The sequence below is a fragment of the Lepus europaeus genome, unplaced genomic scaffold, assembly GCF_033115175.1.
Source record: "Lepus europaeus isolate LE1 unplaced genomic scaffold, mLepTim1.pri SCAFFOLD_521, whole genome shotgun sequence".
Lineage (NCBI taxonomy): Eukaryota > Metazoa > Chordata > Mammalia > Lagomorpha > Leporidae > Lepus > Lepus europaeus.
In genome coordinates, this window is record NW_026909398.1 from 39,336 (window position 1) to 57,104 (window position 17,769).

The 17,769-nt window shown below is 57.3% G+C and overlaps 1 protein-coding gene across 1 annotated transcript; it reads right to left on the reverse strand.

Moving 5' to 3' along the window:
• Positions 1-1,026: 1,026 nt before the first annotated feature.
• LOC133755493 (neuronal membrane glycoprotein M6-b-like) lies at positions 1,027-15,433 on the reverse strand. The gene is made up of 8 exons (XM_062185605.1): positions 15,385-15,433; positions 13,882-14,001; positions 10,270-10,456; positions 9,212-9,368; positions 7,926-8,097; positions 7,194-7,267; positions 5,878-5,943; positions 1,027-2,620 (listed from the first exon to the last, which is right to left on the reverse strand). The coding sequence occupies exons 1-8, from the start codon at positions 15,431-15,433 to the stop codon at positions 2,471-2,473; spliced, it is 975 nt and encodes a 324-aa protein (XP_062041589.1). The 3' UTR covers positions 1,027-2,470.
• Positions 15,434-17,769: the final 2,336 nt, after the last annotated feature.

A 17,769-nucleotide genomic window follows, 5' to 3' on the forward strand; every position in this document is an offset into this window, starting at 1 on the left:
AGACGCCGAGCCGGCCGGTGCCTCGGTGTTGGCCGACTTCCCGGCGTCCAGGACGACCAGCGATGGTCCCGCCGTTCCCGAGGCCCAGGTACGCGGTCACGGCGGCAGGGGTGGGCGGAGCTAACACGGTTTACACGGCCCGGCTGGAGCCCTTCTGGCTGTGGGCGGGTCCGTTACCGTGTATCCGGGCGCCTCCCGGCTCAGGTGGCACAAAACCGGTCGGCAAACAGCAGGCGCCACATAATGGGGCCTCTGCCTGCTGCGCCCGAGGGGAGGGGGATGGGGGTCACCGGACGATGGCGACTGGCCGGGCTCAAGAGTCAGAGGTGGGTTCCAAAAACGGAAATGGACAAGGACAAAGCGACAGTGCAGCTCTGCTGCTGTAGAGCCGTATTTTTTTTTTTATGTTATTATTTTTTTAATTTTTGACAGAGCGGACAGTGAGAGAGAGAAAGGTCTTCCTTTTGCCATTGGTTCACCCCCCCAAGATGGCCGCCGTCTCACTCCCAAGATGGCCGCCTCCTGGGCCACAGCAGAGATAGACAGAGAGAGAGAGAGAGACAGAGAGAAAGGTCTTCCTTTGCCGTTGGTTCACCCTCCAAGATGGCCGCCACCTCACTCCCAAGATGGCCGCCTCCTGGGCCACAGCAGAGATAGACAGAGAGAGAGAGAGAGACAGAGAGAAAGGTCTTCCTTTGCCGTTGGTTCACCCTCCAAGATGGCCGCCACCTCACTCCCAAGATGGCCGCCTCCTGGGCCACAGCAGAGATAGACAGTGAGAGAGAGAGAGACAGAGAGAAAGGTCTTCCTTTGCCGTTGGTTCACCCTCCAAGATGGCCGCCACCTCCCAAGATGGCCGCCTCCTGGGCCACAGCAGAGATAGTGAGAGAGAGAGACAGAGAGAAAGGTCTTCCTTTGCCGTTGGTTCACCCCCCCAAGATGGCCGCCATCTCACTCCCAAGATGGCCGCCACCTCACTCCCAGCTGTTTCCGTCTACACCTTCCGAAGGAGCGCACACGGGTGTGGACGATTATCTACAAATATTTTATTGAGACTCTCGGAGAGCGACAGGAAGCCCTTGGCACGGATAGAAAATACTGACTCGCTGTTAGGTTACAAAAAAAACGTAGACGTAGCAAAAAATCGAACGCTTTTTACGTAAAAAATATTGAGACTGAAAACTTCCGAAGGTTTCCTGGTCGTGGCTGCCAGAGGTCGGCGAAGGACAATGTAGGCTTCCGGCTCCGGCTGATCTCGCACACGGGACTCCGGCCGACACGGACGTCCGCCATGCAGCGGGGGGACACGGGACACCGAGCCGCCGGGCTGCCACGGCTCCACACGGAGGAGGGCGTCCCCCGGGTCAACACCAACGTCCACACGGGCGTTTTTGGGCGTCAAACGAAAAACGTGATGGTCCGTGTTCATGGCCTCTCGGTAGAGCTAGGCTGCCTCCCGTGTGGACACGTCTCCGCACACGTATGTTGGACAACCACACGTGAGCTGTGCACACGGACGGACACGGTGGACCCTGTGGGACGCGGGCCCCCTGGGGAAGGCGCAGGTGCACCCGGCGGCCGCACGGATCGTTCCAGAAAGAACAGCACGCGGCGGGCTGCCATCTTGGACACCCGGGTCTCGAACCCCCAGCACCCAGCGTCAATGTTCCGGACCGCGATGACGTGGAAGGCAAATTTCTTCTGAAAAATGGCTGAGGCTCGAGCTCAAAAACGATTATTCCAGAGTTGGTGTGGGACGGACCACGCGCCGTCCAGACCACGGGAAAATGGTTCAGGGCGGCCATTTTAATAAGGGAACACTTCTTACACTGATTAAGAAAAAAAAAAATTTGAAATTTATGGAATGAAATTCTTTGTGTTTTTGGGTCTCTGGGTAGAATATAGATTTTTTTTTTTTACAATCTCAGCTAAGAATCACATTCTCTTGAGCCGTGATTGCTGACATTGTAAAAAAAAGTTAAAAATCACATTAATTTGAGCCACAGTTGGATCAATGCCAGCTACTGACTATGCAAATTCATGCTAATTCAGTGTCCTACGGTACGCCAATTCAGTGTCCTCCGGTACGCCCATTCAGTGTCCTACGGTACGCCAATTCAGGGTCTCATCTGCGTGTTTACGATCACGCTGCTGGCGTGTCGCAGGCCCCTCTCCCGGAACGTGGACGCACCCCCACGGCCGGTCGTCTGCGTAGACGCGTCCCAAGCGCGCCATGGATTTCGGGACCGTGAACGAGACCGTATCGTGTCCGAAGTGTTGCCTTTTAAAATGGCTCCCGTGAACCCTCTAATGTTTGTTATAAGAAAAAAAAAAAAACAAGATGGACCCGCTGGAAGGTTTTCCCCACAGCAGTGCACCCCCAGCAGCTCGGAGACGGCCGGCGACGTGTTGGCGCGCCTTCATCGGTTCGTCCGGCGGTCGGTCAGGGCCGGGACTCGGGCGCGCGCGTCTACGTGTAGGAGTTGAGCTGCTCCGGGGGCCGGCGCGGGACGTCGCGCAGCTCCTGCTCCTCCTTGGCGCCGATGTCCCGGCGAGCCTGCATGTGGCCGGCGTCGGCGAGGTAGGCCCAGTTAGAGGACAGAATCATGAGGAAGTGGATCTGCAAGACAGGGGCGAGCGCGGCGGCCGGTGAGAGCGAGAGAGAGAGAGAGCGAGCGAGCAAAGCCGGCCTGCTGGGCCGGAAACCAAGCCGCCCTGAAGGCCAACGGGGTTTATTGTCAGTGAATTAAAAAAAAAAAACGAGTTAAGATGGGGAAGTCGGACGTCAGAAGCAGAATGGAGAGCGAGGAGCAGAGCGCGCGGGCAGCAAAACGTTAGCGGAACTGCATGTTGTTACTTTTTTAAAAATTTTTGACAGGCAGAGTGGACAGTGAGAGAGAGAGACAGAGAGAAAGGTCTTCCTTTTGGCCGTTGGTTCACCCTCCAAGATGGCCGCCATCTCACTCCCAAGATGGCGGCTATCTGCCAAGATGGCCGCCATCTCATTCCCAAGATGGCTGCCATCTGCTAAGATGGCCGCCATCTCACTCCCAAGATGGCCGCCATCAGCCAAGATGGCCACCCTCTCACTCCCAAGATGGCCGCCTCCCTGGCCACAGCAGAGAGCTGGCCTGGAAGAGGGGCAACCAGGACAGGATCGGTGCCCCGACCGGGACTAGAACCCGGGGTGCCGGCGCCGCAAGGCGGAGGATTAGCCTGTTGAGCCGCGGCGCCGGCCGATGGAACGACACAGGTATTGGGGCGTCAACTTTTCGGATGAGAAACCCTTCTGATCGAACGTGATATTGGCGACTCGTATCATCTTCCGGGAAAACCCGTCCAACAGTGCGGACTGAAGACCGTTCTCTGCGGGACTCGTTCTCGGCCCCGCAACGGGTTATGGTCGAGCAAGCGTAAAGGACGGGGAAAATGCCGGTACGCCAACGTGTTAGTACGTCCTGTGGGGAGGCGCCACGGTGTCGTCTGGCAAAAATTAGATTATTTAAGTTAGATTTTTCTAAAAATTAGATTATTTTTCTAAAAATTAGATTATTTTTCTAAAAATTAGATTTTTTTTCTAAAAATTAGATTATTTTTCTAAAAATTAGATTTTTTTTCTAAAAATTAGATTATTTTTCTAAAAATTAGATTTTTTTCTAAAAATTAGATTTTTCTCTAAAAATTAGATTTTTCTCTAAAAATTAGATTATTTTCTAAAAATTAGATTTTTTTCTAAAAATTAGATTTTTTTCTAAAAATTAGATTACTTTTCTAAAAATTAGATTTTTCTAAAAATTAGATTATTTTCTAAAAATTAGATTTTTTTCTAAAAATTAGATTTTTTTCTAAAAATTAGATTATTTTTCTAAAAATTAGATTTTTCTAAAAATTAGATTATTTTCTAAAAATTAGATTATTTTCTAAAAATTAGATTATTTTTCTAAAAATTAGATTATTTTTCTAGAGATTGGATTATTTTTGTAGAGGCCGCGTGACCGTCGGATCCTGGGGTTCGGGCGGAGCCGTCCATGCACCGCGAGCCGCTCCTAGCGCCATGCACGCACGACCGTGCCCAGCCGGCCCAGAGCGAGCACGTCCGCGGCGTCGGCGCTGCCGGCTCGGCTCCCCGGGGCCCCGGCCTGGCCTCCCGGCGGCTCAGAACCGCGTGCAGCAGTCGTCCCGGCTCTTAAACTTCAACACCGCAAAGTTATAGGTGGTGGCCATCATGTAGATCAGCTGGGGGAGAGAACAGAGCGGCGCGGTTACGTGCGCGAGGGGAACCCCCGTGGGCCATGGTGCGGCCGGGGAGAGCCCCGGCGTCTCACGCGGGCGCCGGGTTCTGTCCCGGCTGCCCCTCTTCCAGGCCAGCTCTCTGCTGTGGCCCGGGAGGCGGCCATCTTGGGAGTGAGAGGGTGGCCATCTTGGGAGTGAGGTGGCGGCCATCTTGGGAGTGAGATGGCGGCCGTCTTGGGTTGAGGTGGTGGCCATCTTGGGAGTGAGACGGCGGCCATCTTGGGAGAGGGTGGCCATCTTGGGAGTGAGGTGGCGGCCATCTTGGGAGTGAGAGAGTGGCCATCTTGGGAGTGAGACGGCGGCCATCTTGTAGGGTGAACCAACAGCAAAAATAAAAAAAAAAAAAGTAAAAAAAATAAAATAAAAAAAATAACAAAAATAAAAAATAAATGATTGCATTTTCCACGAGCTGCTCGAAACACCTCCACGTTTCCGCACACGGACACCTTCACACCGCGGCTCCGAGTCGTTCAGGTTCCCCGTTTGCCGACTCGGTTCGACCTTTGTCCGGGCGGCGGCCCCCTGGCCTTGTTTCGGCTCGCGTCCTCCTAGGTGGACGTCTGCTAGGATGTGCGCTACTGATTTTGCTGTTTCTGGGGAAAAAATGTCCGCTCTAACCACTGGGCTCGGGCGCGAGGGACCAGGCTGCCGGTCATGAATTCGGTATCAGCTGACAAACATGGGAGCGGGGGGTCTTTTTTTTTTTTTGACAGGCAGAGTGGACAGTGAGAGAGAGAGACAGAGAGAAAGGTCTTCCTTTGCCGTTGGTTCACTCCCCCAAGATGGCCGCCACCTCACTCCAAAGATGGCCGCCATCTCACTCCCAAGATGGCCGCCACCATCTCGCTCCCAAGATGGCCGCCACTGTCTCGCTCCCAAGATGGCCGCCACTTCACTCCCAAGATGGCCGTCGTCTCACTCCCAAGATGGCTGCCACCTCACTCGCAAGATGGGCACCCTCTCCAAAGATGGCCACCTCCCGGGCCACAGCAGAGTTAGACAGTGAGAGAGAGAGAGAGAGAGAGAGAGAGAGAAAGGTCTTCCTTTTGCTGTTGGTTCACCCTCCAATGGCCGCCGTCTTGCTCCCAAGATGGCCACCGTCTCACTCCCAAGATGGCCACCGTCTCACTCCCAAGATGGCTGCCATCTCCCAACATGGCCGCCTCCCGGGCCACAGCAGAGTGGACAGTGAGAGAGAGAGAGACAGAGAGAAAGGTCTTCCTTTTTGCGGTTGGTTCACCCCCCACGATGGCCGCCGTCTCACTCCCAAGATGGCCACCCTCTCACTCCCAAGATGGCTGCCATCTCCAAAGATGGCCGCCGTCTCACTCCCAAGATGGCCGCCTCCCGGGCCACAGCAGAGATAGACAGTGAGAGAGAGAGACAGAGAGAAAGGTCTTCCTTTGCCGTCGGTTCGCCCTCCAATGGCCGCCGCCGACCGGTGCCAAGGCCGTGTTTCCCGCCGACGGGCCCGGCGCTGAGTGGACACCGGTCCCGGCCGAGGTCAGGGTCGGCGCCGGTCGGGCCGACAGAGGGGAAATCTGTGGTCTGGGCGGGCGGGGCGGACCCGGGGCCACTACTCACCAGGGCAATGACGGTGGCGCCGGCCCCGGCGCAGGCCACGACGAACAGGTGGTAGGACACGTGGAACTGGGGAGACAGGGCGCCGCGTGAGTGTTCGCTCTAAATAAAGATGGCCGCCCCGCGCCCGCCGGAGGAGGCGGTCCGGTCTGGTTCCCTCCAGCCCTGGCCGCGGGGGGCAGCTGCTGGGGGCGTTGGACCCCAAGCCGATCGACTCCCAGCGTCGTCGTCCACGGGGAAGAGACACGAGAGCGAGATTCGGCAAAAAAAAAAAAAAAATTCGCCAATTTTCCCGTTTTTAAAAAATCCATTAAAAAAAATAGGTCCCATTGTAGGGATTTCTAGCGTTAGAATCTCTGATCTGGACCGTAATAGTTGACTTTTCTTAAAGATTGTATATATTGTTTTTTTAAAAAAAATTTTTTTGCTTTATACACGGTTGGAAGCCAACGACTGAACGTCATCGGAGTATAAAAGATTATAGAGCGAATTTTTTTTTTCAAAATAATATTTGCAAACCAATGACTCGAAGGATGTTCTAGGGCCGGAGGGTTTCAACCGAATTGTTGGGATAGAAAAGCGCGTAGTAGAGGGAGACAGAGAGAGAGGTCTTCCTTTGCCGTTGGTTCACCCTCCAAGATGGCCGCCGTCTCACTCCCAAGATGGCCGCCACCTCACTCCTAAGATGGCCGCAGTCTCACTCCCAAGATGGCCGCCCTCTCACACCCAAGATGGCCACTCTCTCACTCCAAAGATGGCCACCTCCCGGGACACAGCAGAGATAGACAGTGAGAGAGAGACAGAGAGGAAGGTCTTCCTTTTGCCATTGGTTCACCCTCCAAGATGGCCACCGTCTCGCTCCCAAGATGGCCACCCTCTCCCTCCCAAGATGGCCACCTCCCGGGCCACATCAGAGAGCTGGCCTGGAAGAGGGGCGACCGGGACAGAATCCGGCTCCCCGACCGGGACTAGAACCCGCTGTGCCGGCGCCGCAGGTGGAGGATTAGCCTGTTGAGCCGCGGCGCCGGCCGATGAGGTCATTTCTAAATTAGCACCCGAAAAAGAGAATCTCTACTCCATAGCCGTTGGTTTGAGTCAAAAAACGGCCGGAGGGATGGACGGCGGGGTCTACAAACCCGAGCCTTCCCCTGCAGCGTGGCGGCCATCTTGCTTGCTCGTGGCGGCCATCTTGCTGGCTCGTGGAGGCCATCTTGCTTGCTCGTGGCGGCCATCTTGCTGGCTCGTGGCGGCCATGGGGACCCGTTTTCATCCTCTGTGAGCCGATTGGCTATGAGCCCGTGGCGTGGGGGCGGGGTTACCTCGTTCGTGTTGCAGATGCTCTCCAGGGCCGGGCCGCATATCCTTCCGGGAAAAGCGTTCCAAGGGACGATTCCTGCAACGGGGAATCCCAACAGAAGGTCACCGACCGCCGCGGGGACTACGGGACCCCGAGTGCGCCACGGACCGCCCCGCCCTGGCCGCCGCCTCACTCCCAAGATGGCCGCCGTCTCACTCCCAAGATGGCCGCCACCTCACTCCCAAGATGGCCGCCACCTCACTCCCAAGATGGCCGCCACCATCTTGCTCCCAGGATGGCCGCCACCTCACTCCCTAGATGGCCACCCTCTCCCTCCCAAGATGGCCACTTCCTGGGCTACAGCAGAGTTAGACAGTGAGAGAGACAGAGACAGAGAGAAAGGTCTTCCTTTACTGTTGGTTCACCCTCCAAGATGGCCGCCGTCTTGCTCCCAAGATGGCCGCCACCCTCTCACTCCCAAGATGGCCGCCACTTCACTCCCAAGATGGCCATCCTCTCCCCAAGATGGTCACCTCCCGGGCCACAGCAGAGAGCTGGCCTGGAAGAGGGGCGACCGGGACAGGATCGGTGCCCAGACTGGGACTAGAACCCGGTGTGCCAGCGCCGCAGGGCGGAGGATCGGCCCGGTGGGCCGCGGCGCCGGCCTGAGCTATGTTTTCTAATGGGGTCGCATTGCACAGCTCAGAAGAACCAGTAGGTGTGAGGTCCGGCGGGAGCAGAGGCCAGGACGCACCGTATTGTCGGACGTCCACGCAGATCTGGTCCACGGCCACGGTGCCGTTGGTCTGCGGCGCCTTGATGGCTTCGCACGTCGACCACACGTTGTAGAACATGAACACGGGCACCGCCGAGACGCCGAAGACGCCCAGCCAGGCCACGCCGAGCACGTAGGTGAGGAAAACGAACTGCACAAAAAAAAAAAAAAAAAAACCAACAAACACAAAGCAGGAGAAACAATGGAACAGGCGCGTCCACGGGAATCGGACGGGATTGGCGGCCGCCCCACCCCCCACCCCACACGCAGTCACAGCAGCTTGGCCAGCGAGGTGCTGGGTTCGAGAAACGCTGTGCGGTGTGCGCCCACACCCTCGCCGTGGGCCAGGGAGGATGTCCTCCGGCCGTCGTGACCGGGCTCGTAACCTGCCAGGACTGCCGATTTTTTTGTGAGCTCTGAAAGGCTATTTCTCTCTCCGTTTTTTTTTAAAAAATTATTTATTTATTTATTTAGACAGAGTGGATGGTGAGAGAGAGAAAGGTCTTCCTTTTTGCCATGGGTTCACCCCCCAAGATGGCCACCATCTCACTCCCAAGATGGCCGCCACCTCATTCCCAAGATGGCTGCCATCTCCCAACATGGCCGCCTCCCGGGACACAGCAGAGTGGACAGTGAGAGAGAGAGACAGAGAGAAAGGTCTTCCTTTTTGCTGTTGGTTCACCCTCCAATGGCCGCCACGGTAGGCGCACTCTACTGTGTCCCGGGAGGTGGCCATCTTGGGAGTGAGACGGCGGCCATCTTGGGAGTGAGACGGCGGCCATCTTGGAGGGTGAACCAACGGCAAAAAGGAAGACCTTTCTCTCTGTCTCTCTCTCTCACTGTCCACTCTGTCAAAAATTTAAAAAGAAATCCTCTGATAGCCCACATCTAGCTCAGAGGCTCAAGTTTGCTGATTGGACCGCGCACAGCCTTGGGGAGGAGCCCACGGTTTCGCCTTCGACCCTCCGGTGAGAGGCCGAGTGCAGGACGGGGCCGCTGGGTCCTTCCCCGACGGCCATGTGTGTGCCCAGGACCACGCCCTGCCAAGACCAGGGGCGAGGGGGCATCACGAGGCCGTGACCTTGGGGTTGACCTTGGCTCCTTCCATCACGGGGACCTCACCCCGGCCTCAGGCTTGATCCGTCACGCCAGGTCCTCGGACCCCTGGCTCCAGCCTGGGGAGACCCGGCGTGGCCGGCCCCGGGGGCCCTCGACCTCCTCTCCCAATGGGGCGGAGCCACGCCCAGCGTGGGGCAGGGCCTCACCATGCCGCTGATGCACCGGCCGCAGGCCGTGGTCTTGAACTCGCCGTGCAGCTCCTTGACGGCGCTCGTGGTGTAGAAGCCCTCGGCCAGCAGGACGATGCCGTAGAGGAAGAAGAAGGAGGCGATGCCGTAGATGACGTACTGCATGAGCTGGACCCTGTGGACAGAGAGGACAGAGACCGGGACTCTCCACCGGCGCCGCCCCGCCCACGCCCGGCAGCTGGTGACCCTCTGGTCCAGCCACGGGAGACGGACTCGGGTCCCCCGGGAGCCGCCCGGTCACATGGGTTCTCTGTATCGCGATCGTCCTCGCGCGAGGCGGATCGTGGACCCGGGCGAACCTCGGCCACAGAGCTAACTCACAAGTGAACTTTGTCCCAGAGAAGCCGGCCCTCGGCGGGACCGGTCCTCAGCCCTCGGCCGCCCACTCGGGATTCACTGCCGTGGGGGGGGGGAGGCACGGAGACGGTCGCCAGCCACGGCGTGAGATGGTCGGCTCGGGAAGCCGGTGGACCCTTTCCCAGATCCTGCCATCTTGGGAGTGAGACGGCGGCCATCTTGCAGATGGCAGCCATCTTGGGAGTGAGACGGTGGCCATCTTGGCAGATGGCAGCCATCTTGGGAGTGAGACGGCGGCCATCTTGGGGGGTGAACCAATGGGAAAGGAAGACCTTTCTCTCTGTCTCTCTCTCGCACTATCTCTGCTGTGGCCTGGGAGGTGGCCATCTTGGGAGTGAGAGGGTGGCCGTCTTGGGAGTGAGACGGTGGCCATCTTGGCAGATGGCAGCCATCTTGGGAGACGGCGGCCATCTTGGCAGATGGCAGCCATCTTGGGAGTGAGACGGCGGCCATCTTGGGAGCGAGCCGGCGACCATCTTGGAGGGTGACCCAACGGCACAAAGGAAGACCTTTCTCTCTGTCTCTCTCTCACTGTCCGCTCTGCCTGTCCGTCCCCTCGACGCCGTCCGGCACACACACCGTGCACACGGCGAGCTTGCGTTCAAAGCCTCTAGCCCACCACAGCCGTCCGAACCCGCCCCGGGGCGGCCGACACGTACACCTCGCTCAGCAGGGCGTGGTCGCTGGTGTTGGTGGAGAAGTGCTGTTCGAGAATCGCCACGGTGCCCGCGAGGGCCACGTGCCCGCAGCCGCAGAACAAGGCGACGCCCGAGAAGCAGAGGATGGTGGCCACCAGGGAGGCGTAGGGGACGCCGCCCAGACACTTGATGCAGCATTCGAAGCAGCCTGGACGCAGACGAGAGAGAAGGAAAAAGAGCTGTGACTGGGCCGGGTCCTCGCGAGCAAGGTCCACGCCAGCCGAGAAGGTCTAACCTGTCTGTCCGCCCTCCGGCTCCGCGGACGAGCCCTCAGTATCCCCAGGGCCACAGGGGTCACGGCTAGAACATTGTGACCAACTGGGGCGACCGGGAGAATCTAAGAGATTAGATTAGAGATTAGAGATTAGAGAAGAGATTAGAGATTAGAGAAGAGATTAGAGATTAGATTAGAGATTAGAGAAGAGATTAGAGATTAGAGAAGAGATTAGAGATTAAATTAGAGATTAGAGAAGAGATTAGCGATTAGAGAAGAGATTAGAGATTAGATTAGAGATTAGAGAAGATATTAGATTAGATTAGAGATTAGAGATTAGATTAGAGATTAGAGAAGAGATTAGCGATTAGAGAAGAGATTAGAGATTAGATTAGATTAGAGATTAGAGAAGAGATTAGAGATTAGATTAGAGATTAGAGAAGAGATTAGAGATTAGAGAAGAGATTAGAGAAGAGATTAGACCGTTGGTGTATCTGGCAAAAATCTCAAACGTGTTCGTTTTTGGAGAGGTCATAGGGTGTTTTGGGGGTTCTAACGCAGTGAACTACTTAGTCAAGAAGTGAACGTCGGAAATGATCTCAACTTTTTACTAAAAAAAAAAAAAAATATTCCACCAGCCCGAGCAGCACAGACAGTTCGTTCATGGTCCCCGTCCCCCGCCACGCCGCCATGTGTCTCCCCGACCGCACGTGGAGAGAACCTACGAGTGGGTGACATTAAAGTACTTAGCAAAAAAAAAAAAAAAAAGAACAGGAAAAACAAAAAAGAACAGGAAAAAAAAGAACAGAAAAACAAAAGAACAGGAAAAAAAAGAACAGGAAAAAAACAAAAAAGAACAGGAAAAAAAAAAAGACAAAGTGGGCATCCATGAAGTGAAACGAAGGGGAGAGAACCATCATAATTCAAACTTGAGAAAAATGAGCCTTTTTCCTCGTTTTTAACGTTTTCTCTCGAGTTCATTGGAGAAGAGAGAGTGGCGGGGTTTCGAGAGACAGAGAGAGAGATGGACCACCGGTCTCCAGGAAGACCAGTGTGTCCGTGGTTGTCCAACTACAAAAAAAAAAAAAAAAAAAATGGCGCCCAGCGCACAATGTGCCCGTAGAAGAGAACATGGACCTGTGTCTCAGGCCGTATCCCTCAACCCTTCCTCTACGCTCAAGACCCCATGATGACGTTGAAGAACAAGATGGAAGCCTGCCTCTCCGGCTCAATGAGGTTGGGTCTGCTCTGGATGGAGACCCGTGGCCGGAGGACGGCACCGTCCGATGTGGGCGGGCACCGACGCGGGGTTCTTTGAACATAGGTTATTGGACGTCGGGAACAAAAAATCCAGGTCCTCGGTTGCACCAGCCAGGTTGTCCATGCTCGGTAGCTGCGTGTGCCAGGGGCTGCCATATTGGATGACGGGGCTCCAGAACGAGACGTCTCATTACAGACCACGGGGAGGGAGACAGAGAGAAAGGTCTTCATTTTTGCCGTTGGGTCACCCCCCAAGATGGCCGCCATCTCACTCCCAAGATGGCCGCCTCCCAGGCCACAGCAGAGATAGACAGTGAGAGAGAGAGACAGAAAGGTCTTCCTTTTTGCCGTTGGTTCACCCTCCAAGATGGCCACCATCTCACTCCCAAGATGGCCGCCACCTCACTCCCAAGATGGCCGCCTCCCGGGCCACAGCAGAGATAGACAGTGAGAGAGAGAGAGACAGAGAGAAAGGTCTTCCTTTTACCGTTGGTTCACCCTCCAATGAATTCTAGGTTTTGATTCACACACACACAAACACACACAAACACAAACACACACACAAACACACACAGAGACACACACATATACACACACAAACACACACACAGACACACACACACACAAACACACACACACGTAGCCCTCAGCCCCACGCCCCTCACACCCGCCACCAGGGGCCGTCCTCGCTACTCTGCCGATCGCCGATGAGCCACACAACGGCAGAAGCCGAGCGTTGCCAACTGTCCAACACCCGGCGACGGAATCTTCCAGGAGAGGAGCGGAAGTGACGCCAGGGGCCGGAGGCTGCGGTCATGGGGCCCCTCGGGGGTGGGAGGGGCGACTGGCAACATCTGGGGGAGGGGGCGAGCCCCACTGGCTGCCGAAGCTCCAGTGCAGAGGGCCTCGTACCAAAGACTTATCTGTGGCCGGCGCCGCGGCTCACCAGGCTAATCCTCCGCCTTGCGGCGCCGGCACACCGGGTTCTAGTCCCGGTCGGGGCACCGGTCCCGATCCTGTCCCGGTTGCCCCTCTTCCAGGCCAGCTCTCTGCTGTGGCCAGGGAGTGCAGTGGAGGATGGCCCAAGTGTTTGGGCCCTGCACCCCATGGGAGACCAGGAGAAGCACCTGGCTCCTGGCTTCAGATCAGCGTGGTGCGCCGGCCACAGCGGCCATTGGAGGGTGAACCAACGGCAAAAAGGAAGACCTTTCTCTCTGTCTCTCTCTCTCACTGTCTATCTCTGCTGTGTCCCGGGAGGCGGCCATCTTGGGAGTGAGAGGGTGGCCATCTTGGGTGTGAGGTGGCGGCCATCTTGGGAGTGAGAGGGTGGCCATCTTGGGAGCAAGACGGTGGCCATCTTGGGGGGTGAACCAACGGCAAAGGAAGACCTTTCTCTCTGTCTCTCTCTCTCACTGTCTATCTCTGCTGTGGCCCAGGAGGCGGCCATCTTGGGAGTGAGGCGGCGGCCATCTGGGGAGTGAGAGAGCGGCCATCTTGGGAGTGAGGTGGCGGCCATCTTGGGAGTGAGACGGCGGCCATCTTGGGGGGTGAATCAACGGCAAAGGAAGACCTTTCTCTCTCTCTCTCTCTGTCCACTCTGCCTGTCAAAAAAAAAAAAAAAAAAAAACCAGAAAGAACGTTCATTACGCTAACCTAATCCCGAGCTTCATAAGTTTGTAGTTCAACGTTTTTAATTCTCGTTAAACCTCAGGACGGCTCTCTCTGGCGTCGTATGCGCGACAACACGGCCGTTGCCTGCTCCCGCGTTTGCCGGACCCAAGGGCGGCTCTTTTGGGTCAACGCCGGACAAAGTCCCGAGTGCGGGTTCTGCCTCGGCGCGATCGTGGGGCCGTGTCGACGTTGCCCAGGTGGCTGGGGGGAGGGGAGACGGCCACAGCGCTCAGCCTCCTTCTCCCTCCTGGGCCCCCACGCCGGTGGTGGGACCGGTGCACCTGCCGACGCTCCTGGGGGCGCGCCCGGTTCTCTCGGCGCCACGGTGGACGTGGCCGGCCCCTCGCCCGCACTGGCCCAGCCATGGGGAGTTTTCCCAACACCGAGGCGGGGCTGACCCGAACCCTTCGCCCCGGGGCCGTATTTACCTGGACCGCTCCAGGGGCCGGCCCTGGCCCCCGGGGTCGGCACGGGGTGGTACTGGCGGTTCTGGGAGCCGGGGCACATCCAGTGGTACCTGCCAATTCCCATGTCGGCTCTGCCGTCCACTGCCAAGTGCGGGTGGCAAAGAGTCAGTGTCTCTACGTCCAGCAAAGATCTAGACCAGCATTTTTATTATTCGATCAACACACAGTGCGAGGGAATGGGGGAGTTCAGAACACCTGCTGTTCGGACGCCAAACCCTTCGGCACCAGCGGATCGGCTCGGCGTGACGACGCCGAGGACGCCGGGAGTCTCCCCTCCGTGGCGGGAGTTCCCGGAAATCCTCCACGTTGTCTTTCTTCCCTCGTTTTTTTTTTTTTTTGCCCATCCCCCGCCCCCTAAGGTGATCGTCTGGGGGAGGCAGTGCTGGTCGTGAAGTCTTGCCTCCTCACGGGATTTTTTTTTTTTTTTTGGACAGGCAGAGTGGACAGTGAGAGAGAGAGACAGAGAGAAAGGTCTTCCTTTTGCCGTTGGTTCACCCTCCAAGATGGCCGCCGTCTCACTCCCAAGATGGCCGCCGTCTCACTCCCAAGATGGCCGCCACCTCACTCCCAAGATGGCCACTCTCTGACTCCCAAGATGGCCGCCTCCCGGGACACAGCAGAGATAGACAGTGAGAGAGAGAGAGACAGAGAGAAAGGTCTTCCTTTTGCCGTAGGTTTGCCCTCCAAAATGGCCACTCTCTCACTCCCAAGATGGCCGCCACCTGACTGCCAAGATGGCCACCACCTCACTCCCAAGATGGCCACTCTCACTGGGTCAGGGGCCGTCCGCCCTCCACACCGACCCGAGGACGAGGCTCCACCTGCCCGGGTCGCTCTCAACCTGAGAATGTTCATCTTCCTGGAAACATTTTCTCTGTGTACCTGGCACACAGTAGGTGCCTACTAATGTCTGCTGAATAAAGACTTCATTGGCAGCGATGGAGGACTCTGGGGACCCCTGAGAGCCCATGAGTGGACCAGGAACCTGTCCGTCTGCAGCCAGAACCCCACCCCCTAGCTTCCCTGCCTAGCCACACTGGTCCGGAAATCTCCAAGACGCTCTCTGTCCCCCTCTAGAGAAGCGGGAAGTGAGGACAGCGACCTCGTTATGGAGACACACACGACGGTGAGCGGTCAGCCAGAGCCGGGCACACGGCGACGGCTGGGAGACCGAGGGGAGGAGGGCAAAACCTGTGCCTTGTACACCCCTTACCCTGTCCACTCTGCCTGTCCAAAAAAAAAAAAAAAAGACAGCCCCCTCCCCCGGCCAGCCCAGCTGCCCGAGGCGACAAGCCCGGGGACATCTCTCCGATGTGACACCGCGTTCCGGCCAGGAGTGGACCGAGGGGCGCGGGAGGCTGCCCCAGGAATTCCACACGAGCCCACGGGCACAAAGGCTCCCCCCTCCCCCACCCCCGGAGCCAGGACCAGGCCGTCTGCAAAGACGCAGAACAGCCCGGCTACCTTTTGTTCCCCGGCTTTGTCCAGCCTTGTCCTCGGCGGCCGTCGCCATGGCTGCTTCGTTACCATCCACCAAAAAAAACCAAAAAAACAAAAAAAAAGCTCGACCCGCTCCGCCCCTCCCCCCAGGCTCAACGTGGCGCCCGGGGGTGGGGAAGGGAAGGACCTGTCCCCCCCCCCACCAGCACCACCAGCACCGGGCTGGCTCCAGGAGCCTCCCGGCGGCCAGCACTGCCCGCGCCGCGCCCCTCCCCCTCCCCCGGGCCCGTCCGGCTCCCCGACGACTGTGAATGCTAACGAGTTCTCCCAGCAAAGAACAGACTGGTGACATCAGAGGAGGGCGTGCGGGGCACAGAGAGCCGGGCCGCCGCCGTCCCCGAGCCGGCCGGCCACCACGCGGGCAGACGCTCACGAGAAGCAAGCCTGTCCCTCCCACGGTGCAGTGGGGAGGTATTGATCCCCTCCCCCCCCCCGGGACCCCGCCAAGGCGTAAAGAAGGAGCCCCCGTGATCACGGTTCCGAGCTCGAGTGTTTGTCATTCATGCAACCTTCAGACAGAGTTCTTTTTTTTTATTTTTTGACAGGCAGAGTGGACAGTGAGAGAGAGACAGAGAGAAAGGTCTTCCTTTTGCCGTTGGTTCACCCCCCCAAGATGGCCGCTGTCTCACTCCCAAGATGGCCGCCTCCCAGGCCACAGCAGAGACAGACAGTGAGAGACAGAGAGAAAGGTCTTCCTTTTGCCATTGGTTCACCCCCCCCAAGATGGCCGCTGTCTCACTCCCAAGATGGCCACCACCTCACTCCCAAGATGGCCGCCTTCTCACTCCCAAGATGGCTGCCATCTCCCAAGGTGGCCACACTCTCACTGCCAAGATGGCCACCTCCTGGGCCACAGCAGAGATAGACAGTGAGAGAGAGAGACACAGAGAAAGGTCTTCCTTTTTGCCATTGGTTCACCCCCCCAAGATGGCCACCGTCTCGCTCCCAAGATGGCCGCCACCTCACTCCCAAGATGGCCGCCTCCCAGTCTTTGCAAATATAATCAGGTTAAGATGTTACCAGGGTGGACTGGGGGGTGGGAGACCGACGGGAAACGAGAAAGCCGAAGCAGAAGCAATGAGAACGATGAGCCCAGAACGCCACAGACCGCCGGCAGCACCGGTGCTCCGAGGGGCAGCAGGCTGCGCGCCCCCTCCCACCCGTGCGGCAGAACCAGTCCTGCCTAGGACTCCTCCGACCTCCCCGCCGCACGACAGATGGCCGACGGCTAAGACTTCGCGGGAACTGTATTAACTTTGGCCTTGGAAAACTGACCCGTGCGCCATCTTGGCTACACCTTCTTCAGGGGCCATGAGGGGTTGAAGACGGGCAAAGACTGGCGCTCAAGGTTCTAGCTTTGCCATTGAAGGGCTGTGTGGCATTGGGCCAGGGACTAAGTGTCTCTGTGCATTTTCTATAGAGCGGCAAAAAATAGAACAACTGCCTTCGAGCACGGGAAGGTGGTAGCCGAACTCAAGCGCGGACAGCCGGATGCAGGTGGAGGCGGGCAAACACAGAGAGTAGGGCGGGCACAAGATCTGAGGAGCCACATGTATCTCCAGGCAAAGCCACCGCCTGCAGTGCCGGCATCCCATAGGGGCACCGGTTCTAGTCCCGGCTGCTCCACACACAAACACACACACACAAACACACACACAGACACACAAACACACAAACACACACAAACACACACAAACACACACAGAGACATACACACACGCAAACACACACACACAAACACACACACAAACACACACACAGACGCGCAAACACACACACACAAACACACACAAACACACACACAAACACACAAACACACACACAAACACACAAACACAAACACACACAAACACACACACAAACACACACAGACACACACAAACACACACACACACAAACACACACACAAACACACACACGCACACACAAACGCACACACAAACACACACACACAAACACACACAAACACACACACAAACACACACACAAACACCTCCGGAAGGGAAAACTGACGGCCTCTGGTTGGCCTTGACGGGCGGCCCCGGGGGCCACAGAGCCACCCCGGGCTCTCTTCCGCCCCGGTAAGCGCAGTCAGGGCCGCGCCGGTCACACGGGTCCCGCCGCAGCCGGGACGTGGCCGTGGAGGCGCTGTCGCCCCTTTGTTCGGCCGCACACACTGACGCTTTGTGCTCTGGGGGGGCGGCCGGCTCTGGCCAACAGGAAGCACATTCTTCTCTCTGCAAGACGCAACTGTGGGCCCTTTGTCTCCCTCCACACGGGGTGAGGCTACGCTCTGCTGTCCGTCTGCTCCCCTGCCCCTCTCCCCGTCCCCCCTTTGTCCTGGTTTTG